The sequence below is a fragment of the Penaeus vannamei genome, chromosome 7, assembly GCF_042767895.1.
Source record: "Penaeus vannamei isolate JL-2024 chromosome 7, ASM4276789v1, whole genome shotgun sequence".
In the NCBI taxonomy this organism is placed as follows: Eukaryota; Metazoa; Arthropoda; class Malacostraca; order Decapoda; family Penaeidae; genus Penaeus; species Penaeus vannamei.
The window spans coordinates 14672475-14682474 of NC_091555.1; the positions used below are offsets into that span (position 1 = coordinate 14672475).

Below are 10000 nucleotides of genomic sequence, written 5' to 3' on the forward strand. Positions count from 1 at the left end.
TCTCTATTGATCTATCGATCTACGCCTTTCTCTTCTTTTCTGATAATTTCTCTTCGTATCTGTTTGTCTCACTTCGTTCATATATCTATATTTAACGTCTTGCACACGTCTAGTAACGTCTCCTTTCTCCTTCTCTTTCTTCTTGTCGTCTCTCCTTCTCTTTATTATTCCTACTTTCTCTTTATCCTTCGTTTTTATTCTGATCGATCCTCTTTCTCTCTTTCTCTCCCTCTGCTTCTCTCTTATTCCCTCTTCTACCGCTTACCTTTTCCCATATTCGCCTTCCCCTCTCTACCCTCTCCCTTCATATCTCTCTCTCTATCTCTTTATCTCTCTATCCCACCCTCCCTTTTCCTTCCCCTCTCTCCCTCCCCGTCCCGCTTCCACTCCTCCCTTTCCTCCTCCCTTTTCCTTTTCCTCCTCTCTCTCTCCCCTTCCTTTTCTTCTCCCTCTCCCCCTCCCTTCTCTCCCCCCCCCCCCCCAGCTCAGGCGAAGGCGTCGATCATGGCGCGTCCCCGAAGCGAGATCGGTTACGGCGTCCGGGAGAGGCTGCCTTGTCAATTCCCTCTTGTAAGATTCACGGAACACTCGCCGGCCTAAAGGGTGGGTTGGGGGTACCTGGCGGAGGGGGGAGGGTGTGGTGGGTAGGGTATGGACGGGGATTCTCTATACAAAAATACACACACACACACACACACACACACACACACACACACACACACACACACACATGCATACTTCCACAGAAGCTACGTGCATCCATGATCCTGGAAGAGGTCTCATGCTCAAACAACAATGTAATAAATATCTAGAACCGTACATATACATGGTGGAGGCATAGTGCATACATCTACGTGTCATATCTACATCATACGTGGCTTTAAATATACGTATGTGTACATGTACATACATAAACATATACGTGTGTGTATATGTCCGTGTATGTGTGTACATGTACGTATGTGTATGTGCACCCAGACAACCGCAACGCGTCGTCGTCACTCTCGCCAGCCGCAGCCCGTCGGCGATCCCGGGCGTCTAATATACCAAGACTCAGCTGTAAATAAGTGATGTCGATATGCTGCCGTGCGCTGCCCTCGGGCGCTCCCAGTTCACGCTTGGGGGAGGGAGGGAGGGAGGGGAGGGAGGGAGGTGGAGGGAAGGGGAAGATGGGAGGGAGGAGGGGAAGGAGTGGTGAGGGAGGAAGGTGGAGGGGAAGGGGAAGAGGAGAGGGAGGAGAGGCAGGAGGGGAAGGGAAGGGGAAGATGGAGAGGACAGGTGGGAGGGAGGGAAGGGGGAGGTGGAGGGAAGAGGAAGGAGGGAGAGGAGGGAGGGAGTGGGAGGGAGGGAGGGGAGGGAAGGGAAGGGAAGGGGAAGGGGAAGGGAAGTGGAGGGAGGGAAGGTGGAGGGAGGAGGGAAGGAGGGAGGGAGTAGGGAGGGAGGAGGGAGAGAGGGAGGGGAAGGGGAGGAGGAGGGGAGGGAAGGGATGGTGAGGAGGGAGGGATGGGAGATGGGAGGGAGGGAGGTGAAGGGAGAGAAGGTGGAGGGGAAGGGATGAGTGAGGAGGGAAGGTGATGGGGGTGGATGGGGATGGAGGGAGGGCGAGAGAAGGTGGAGGGAAGGAAGGTGAGGAGGAGGGAGGGAAGGTGGAGGGAAGAGGGGAAGGAGGGAAGGATTAGACCAAGATAAAGAAGAAAAAGAAGAAAATTAAGGAAAAGAAGCTTATAAAGAAGGGGGAAAAGAAAAAGAAGAAAAATAAAATGAGAAAAGAAAAAGAAGGATAAGAAGTAGCACTTGTAGGAGAAGGAAGAGGAGGAGGACGACAAGGAGAGGAAATGGAAGATAGAGGAGGATGAGGAGGACAATAACTCGGCGGAGGTGTAGGAGTAGGAGGAAGAGGATCAACTGTAGGAAGACACGTGGGACAAAGAGGAGGAGGAGAAGGACAAAGAGGAAGAGGAGGAGGACGAAGAGGAAGATAAAAAGGAGGACAAAGAAGCGGTGGAGGAGGAGAAGGACAAAGAGGAAGAGGAGAAAGACGAAGAGGAAGAGAAGAAGGAGGACAAAGAAGCGGTGGAGAAGGACAAGGAGGACTCGGAGGAGGAGTAGGGCCAAGAGGCAGACTCGGAGGACAAAAAGGACGAGGAAGAGGAGCAGGACGACAAAGAGGAGGAGGAAGAGGAGGACACACAGAGGAGGAGGAAGAGGAGGAGGAAGAGGAGGACACACAGAGGAGGAGGAAGAGGAGGACACACAGAGGAGGAGGAAGAGGAGGACACACAGAGGAGGAGGAAGAGGACACACAGAGGAGGATACACAGAGGAGGAGGAAGAGGAGGAGACACAGAGGAGGAGGAAGAGAGGCAGGACGACAAAGAGGAGGAGTGGAGGAGGTCACACAGAGAAGGAGTGAAGAGTGAGGACAGGCTCAGAGAAGGAGGAAGAGGAAGGAAGAAGAGGATGACACACAGAGGAGGAAGAGGAGCAGGACGACAAAGAGGACGACAAAGAGGAGGAGGAAGAGGAGGACACAGAGAAGGAGGAAGAGGAGGAAGAAGAGGATGACACACAGAGGAGGAAGAGGAGCAGGACGACAAAGAGGAAGAAGAAGAGGAGGAGGAAGAGGAGGACACACAGAGGAGGAGGAAGAGGAGGAGGAAGAGGAGGACACACATAGGAGGAAGAAGAGGAGGAAGAAGAGGACGACAAAGAGAGACGATGAAAGAGAGGAGGAGGAGGAAGAGAGGAGCACATGAGGAAGCAGAATGTGCTTCGCTTGGCACGGCGTCTCGGCTTACAGGACCCGCAAAAAGCTTTCATCCGTTTCAAAAGACCACACACGATCCAGAATCTTGCCACAGGAGGGAATTTCACTCGAGGAATGTATTCTTTTTTTTTTTTTTTTTTTTTACAGGGAAAGGTAAAGAAAGAGAGAGAAGAAAGGAAGGCAAAGCAGAGGAATGAGAAAGCAGGCAGGAGGAAGGAGAAGAAGGAGGGAGGAGAGAGAGAAGAGGAGCAGACAAGATGGGAGGGCAGATATAGATGGTGTGGGTAGAGGAAAGGTAGAGTACAGACGCATAGGGAGGAAGGAAGGAGGGGAGAGAAGGGAGGAGGAGAGATAAATAGATAGATAGATAAGATAGAGAGAGAGAAAAAAAAGTAGAGATTTCCAATACAAATAAAAACGAAAAACCTTCCTAACTCTATATAAAAAAGACACACGAACGCCAACTTCTAACAACAACATAAAAAAGTAAAAAAAAAAATGGTCAAACAAAACCAAAATCCTTAAAGTCTGGTAATGATGATGATGATAATATTGATAACGATAGTAATAATTATGATAATACTAATAGCAATAATGATTATAATAATGATGATAATGACGGAATAAAAATCATAACAATATATGATAATAATGATACAGATAATATTGATAACAAAAAGGATAGTAATAATAATAGGGACGATGCAAATGATAATAAGAATAGTAACAATGATAACAACAATAATATTATTAATGATGATGATGATAAAAATAACGATAATAATAACAACAATTATAATGATAATAATAATAATAAAGATATTGATAATAACAATGCTTGTAATGATAAGGATAATAACAACAATAATAATAACAATAACCATGATAACGATAATAACAAAACGATAAAGATAACAACAATAACAAATAACAAAAGGAATTTAGACCAAAGACTTACCGTTTGCGAAGAGGAGTTGTAATCTGTAGTGGATGCCATTGCTCGTCTTCTGTCCTTCGGGTTCCTGGAGGAGGGCAGAAGGAGGGCAAAAGGGCGTGAGAAAATGATCCCGATTGAGAAAATGAATAAATAAATAAATGGATAAATAAAAATGTGTTGAGGGGAATAATGGTGTGTTTATTTTTTTTTTTAAAGTGTGGAGAGGATTGTGATATTATTTTCATTATTTGGATTCTGATATGAGGAAAAAAATGATATTGATAAGATAATTTGATTGTCTTTAAGATCTGGATTGCTATATAGATAAAGAAATTAAATTAATAAGATACTAAGATTATCTTTATCACTTGAATTCTTATACAGATGATATAAGATTAACATAGATACTGAAATTATCTTTATCAATGGATTTTGAAGTAGATCTTTATTCTAAATATAGAAAGAGATTTATAGATTAGATATAACCATAAGATACGAAAAAAAACATGCATGACATTTTTTTCTCTCTCTATTACGTAAAACCTTAGTTCTGTACCTTCCTGTCTGGGTGACACCCTCCATCCTAGTCGAATTTTGGCACAAAGCAAAGAGACAGACCAATAGAATCACATTATTCGCCCAGTAAAAAAAAAAAAAAAAAAAAAGACACCACAAGAATCATTATTCAAAAAAAAGGCAATAAGAAAACACGACACAACAAGAATCATTATTCAAAAGAAAAAAATGAAAAAAAAAGATAAAAAAAAGTGGTCAACAAGAATGAGAAGGAAAAAAAACAACAACATTGTGCATGAAATTACCAATGAACTTCAGGACATTAAATTTAGCAACCGATGCCCGCTATTAGCAAGGCCAGCCAAGCGTAGACAAGGAGCAATTACATAATTATAACCCCTACCCCCTCCCCCCTCCCCCCGCCCCGCCGACCCCCGCCTCCCACCTCTAAAAACCCCAAACCCACGATTTAACAATGAGGTAGATGGTATTTAATTTACGGGAGGGAGGGAGGGAGAGAGGGAGAGAGGGTGGGAGGGAGGGAGAGAGGGAGGGAAAGAGTGTGGGAGGGAGGGAAGGAAGGAGAGAGGGAGGGAAAGAGTGGAGGGAGGGAGGGAGGGAGGGAGGGTGGAGGAGAGGGAGAGAGGAGGGAGAGAGGGAGAGAGGGTGGGAGGGAAGGGAAGGAGAGAGGCAGGAGAGAGGGAGGGAAAGGGAGGAGACAGGTGGCAGGAGAGAGAGAGAGGAGAGAGGTGGGAGGGAAGGAGACAGAGGGAAGAGGGCAGAGAGGAGGGAGAGTGTGGGAGGGAGGAGAAGGAGGGCGAAAAGAAAAGAAGGAGGGACGGAGGGAGAGAGCGAGAGAGTGTGGGTGGGAAGGAGAGAGAGAGAGAGAAAGAAAGGGAAAGAGAGAGAGAAAGAAAAACAAATAGAATAAAACAGAAACAAGAAGAACAGTATCGAGACATAAGAAGAGAATCGAAATCAAGAGAAACAGAGAGAAAAAGAGAGGAAAAAAGCGGAGAAGGGGGAAGCAGAAGCAATAGCGAGTAATGGGGGGAGGAGGGGGAGAAGGGAAGAGGAGGAAGGGGATATCCACCCCCCCCCTGTCCTGCAATTACCCTGTTTACCCTTTAGATCCAAGTGGGTATTATTGAGTCACGTGACCAAAAGTGCTGTAGCCAGTGCCGCGTTTTCTGTCGTCAATTAAACTCTATCACTATTAAATAATACTGTCTCTTAAAGGGTGCATTTCTTCTCTTTTTTTTTCTTTCTCTCTCCCTCTGCCCCCTCCTCTTTCTCTTTCTCTCCCTCGCTTACCCCTCTCTTTCTTCATTCTTCATCTTTGTTTGTTTATCTCTGTTTCTGTCTCTCTCTCTCCTTCTGTCTCAGTCTCTCTCTCTTTCTTTCTCCCTCCCTCCATTCTCTTTTTCTTACAATTTATATACATTTCATTTACTTCCTATATCCACATTTTTGCCTCTTTTCTTTCTTTCTTTTCCCCAAACTATATTTTTTTAATGTCTCGAGCCTATTCATTGTGTATATTTCCGAGCGAGGTCTACTCTACCATTAACTTGTTATATCACCGCATTAGCCCGGTTTATGTGTGAATTTACTACGACGCGCACACACGCCCCCTTAAAAAAAACGCGAACAAACCGGTGTTTCTGTCTTAAGTGAAATTATGCGCGGCGCTTAACGCGGGGTGATTATTTTTTGGCTGAGATAATAATGCTTTTCTACAACAAGTTCACGCACTCTTTGAATCTTTGAATAAATAGATTAGGGGTGTGTGGGAAGAACGTGGGGGGTAGGGAGGGAGGGAAGATGGAGGGAGGAGGGGGAGGTGAAGAGGGAGGGACGGAAGATGGAGGGAGGAGGGGGAGGTGAAGAGGTACGGAGGGTAAAGAGGGAGAGGGAGGGAGGGAGTGGAAATGTGACAGTATGGGTAGGATGAGTCTTATATACAAGGCTGAAGATAGAAAGGAGAGAGAGGAAGAGAAGGAGGAGATGAAGGAAGGAAAGGAAAGCTGGAGAGAGGGTTGTAGGAGGAGAGGGTGGGGGAAGGAGTAGTCCGTGGGCTTCGTCACTGCGTCACGCTCGTAACAGCCGTCACAAAAGAGAGAAGCGCATGGGAAGGGGACATGTGAGAAGTCATAATATTTTGCGCAAGAATGGGCAAAGCTCTCTCTCTTTCTCTCTCTTTCTCTCTCTCTCTCTCTCTCTCTCTCTCTCTCTCTCTCTCTCTCTCTCTCTCTCTGCTCTCTCTCTCTCTCTCTCTCTCTCTCTCTCTCTCTCATGCCATTTCCTCTTCCCCCACCACAAAAGTCACAGGCGAGAAGCAAATGGCATGGTATGTTTGAGAACAGGGAAGCCGAAGGAAGTGGGAAGAGGGAAAGGGCAAGAGAAGGGGGAGGAGAAGTTGAAGGGGGAAGAGATGGAGAGAGGGGAAGAGGGACAGTGGAGAAGAGGAGGGAGAGGGGGAAGGGAAGGGAGAAGGAAGAGGAGAGGGGGAAGGGAAGGGAGGAGGAGAAGGAGAGGGGGAAGGGAAAGGAGGGGAAAGGAGAGAGGGAAGGGACAGGAGAAGAGAGGAGGGGAAGGGACAGGAGAAGAGGAGAGGGGTTAAGGACAGGAGAAAGGAGAGGAGGGGGGAGAAGAGTCAGGAGAAGAAGGGGAAGGGGGAAGGGAACAGGCGAGGGAAGGGAAAGAGATGGGTGGGGGGGAGAATAGGAAGGGAAGGTAATTTTGTTGTGATAGTGAATCAGTTTTATAATAAGCACGTACGAGTTATTCCCCGGGAGTAATTGTATAATCGGTGACGGTAATTGTGGCAGAGGGTATTACGCAGTCCGTGTGTGAGTGAGCGTGTTACTCTCTCTCTCTCTTTCTCTCTTTCTCCGTCTGTCTCTCTCTCTTTCTCTCTGTCTGTCTGTCTGTCTCTCTCTCTCTATCTTTCTCTGTCTGTCTCTCTCTCTCGCTGTCTATCTGTCTGTGTCTCTTTCTCTCTGTCTATCTGTCTGTCTGCCTCTCTCTCTCTGTCTGTTTGCCTGTCCCTTGTCTCTCTCTCTTTATATCTGTCTGTCTCTGTCCCTCTCTCACCTTTCTATCTTTCTGTTTTCTTTTTTCATATTCTCCCTCCCTCTACCTCTCTTCCCTCCCTAAGCCCCTCCTTCTCTTCCTCCCCCTTAAACCCTCGTTCATTCCTTCCCATCTCCCTCTTCGTTGATAAGTCTTGGGAGAGGTAGTCTCTAAAAGGGGTTCTTTAAAAGGGGGTCTTCAAGCGAGTCTCAGGGAGGGGTCTTTGTAACTGTGTCTGTAAAAGGAGGTCTCTGAAAGGGGGTCTCTGAAAGGGGGTCTCTGAAAGGGGGTCTCCAAGAGGGGTCTTTACAAAGAGGTCTCCAAACGGGGGTCTCTAAAAAGGGGGTCTGCAAGCGAGGGTCTTTACAAAGAGGTCTCCAGGAGGGGGTCTTCACAAGGCTGTCTCTAAAAGGAGATCTTTGAAAGGGAGTCTCTCGAAGGGGATCTCCAAGAGGGGTCTTTGCAAGGGGGTTCTCCGGGGCTAGTGGTCTTCGAAGAGGAGGAGGAGGAGGAGGAGGAGGAGCAGCAGAAGGAGGAGGGGGAAGGGGGGAGGAGGGGGAAAGGAGGAGGAGGGAGGAAGGAGGAGGAGGAGGAGGAAGGGAGGGAGGAGGAGCAGAAGGAGGAGGAGGGGGAAGGGGGGAGGAGGAGGAGGAGGAGGAGGAGGAGGAGGAGGAGGAGGAGGAGGAGGAGGAGGAGGAGGAGGAGGAGGAGGAGGAGGAGGAGGAGGAGGAGGGGAGGGGGAGCTAGAGAAGGGACCAGCTTTATTTCGGTCTTGAAGGTGGAGGCGGGCGAGGCTACTAGGCAGTTTTATGGCAGGACAGAGCACCGAATTCTGTCTGGGGAAAGTCTTGGCTGGGACTTGTTCTTGCTATTGCTTCTTCTCATTCTTCTTTTGCTATTCTTCTTCTTATGCTCCTTAGTCTTCTTTTCTTTTAGTGTCCTTCTCTCTCATCCTCATTATCTTCGCCATCCTCATCATCTCATAATCTTCTTTTTTCTTCTCTTTCTTCTTCTTCTTCTCCTTCTTTCTACTTCTTATTTTCTTCCTCGACTTCACCATGTAGTATAAACGCCTAATAAATATAAACATCTCTTTATACACCGCGATTCCTCTCCTTCATAAAGCATCGGATCCCATCATAAAGCATCAAATCCCAATAAACAAGGATCTAAACCCATAGAAGCATCTCTCACCCGCGGTTGGAACTTCTTCATCACAAACAAAAGAATAAAGAAGAAAAAAAACTCTACGATATGACTACGTATATGAACCTATTCGACATGAGATAGAGATGAGACCTAGAGCTTTTAAGGTTTTCGAATGCTTATGCCTCTTCCTGCTTGTGTCTCCTTCTACTTGGTAGCTGTTACTGCCGCATCTGAATGTCTGTTTGTCTGCCTTACTTCCTCTTGCTTGTCTGTACTGTTTCCTGGCTGTCTTGCTTGTTTTCTGTCTATTTGCCAGCCTCATTTGTCTTTGTCATTTGTCTTGATTTCTATCTATTTGTCAGTCTGCATTTCTTTCTCTCAGTTTGTCTTCCTATTTTGATATTTATCTATTTGTCAGTGTCCATTTCTTTCTATCTGTCTTCCTTCCTTTAAATATGGCTGTCCGTCTTCCTATCTATCTTGCTTTCTATCTATCTGTCAGTCTCCACTTCTTTTTATCTGTCTCCTCCCTATCTATCTCTCTTTCTATCTATCCGCCAGTCCCTATTTCTCTCTCTATCTGTCTTCCCTTCTTTAAATACTTCTCTATCTATCTGCCACTCCCTATTTCTCTCTCTATCTGTCTTCCCTTCTTTGAATACTTCTCTATCTATCCGTCAGTCCCTATTTCTCTCTATCTGTCTTCCCTTCTTTAAATACTTCTCTATCTATCTGCCACTCCCTATTTCTCTCTCTATCTGTCTTCCCTTCTTTAAATACTTCTCTATCTATCCGCCAGTCCCTATTTCTCTCTCTATCTGTCTTCCCTTCTTTAAATACTTCTCTATCTATCCGCCAGTCCCTATTTCTCTCTCTATCTGTCTTCCCTTCTTTAAATATTTCTCTATCTATCCGCCAGTCCCTATTTCTCTCTCTATCTGTCTTCCCTTCCTTGAATACTTCTCCATCTGTCTGTCTGTCTCTCCTCCCTTCCGCCTGTCCTGTCGAGGGGAACTCCAGCCGCGTTTGCTCCACGACCTTCCCGCGCCAAAGGCCAAGACGGGATGCGGCCACAATGCAAGACGGTGCGCGCTCAGACCTTGGTATTTGCTTGACCTTTCTTGCTGGGGGGGGGGGGGGCGGGGTCGGTAAGTCGAGACCGAGGGGTAAGTTGGGTACCATGACGTCATCGATAGATATACGCGGTGTGGGGGAAGGAGGGAGGGAGGGAGGGAGGAGGGAGGGGTGGATGTCTGGTGACTTCGTTTTGGGGGTTTTGTTTTAATAAGTTGTTCTGTGCGCTGGGTTCAGTTTGAGGTTTACATAAGGAGATGGTATTGCATAAGCGCGATTCGGGTGTGCCTCTTCTCTCCCTCTTCTTCCCCCTCTTTCCTTCCTCCAGTATCCCCATCTATATTCTCCTCCACACCTCCCACCTGTCCCTCCTTCCCTCCCGTCTACTCCCCTTACCCTCTCCCTCTCTTTAGTCCTTCCCCTTCTTCCTTTCCCTCCTCCCCTCCCCTCCTTCCCCACTCCTACCCTCCCTCACGCCTCCCC

At 47.0% G+C, this 10000-nt stretch overlaps 1 protein-coding gene across 8 annotated transcripts in view; it reads right to left on the bottom strand.

Moving 5' to 3' along the window:
• Positions 1-10000, bottom strand: part of kn (EBF transcription factor knot) — a 176834-nt gene that overhangs the window by 142128 nt on the left and 24706 nt on the right. For all 8 annotated transcript variants that reach the window (XM_070123561.1, XM_070123557.1, XM_070123562.1 and 5 more), the window contains exon 3: positions 3725-3788. In XM_070123561.1, coding sequence (XP_069979662.1) covers positions 3725-3788 — 64 coding nt within the window. The remainder of the gene's footprint in view (positions 1-3724; positions 3789-10000) is intronic.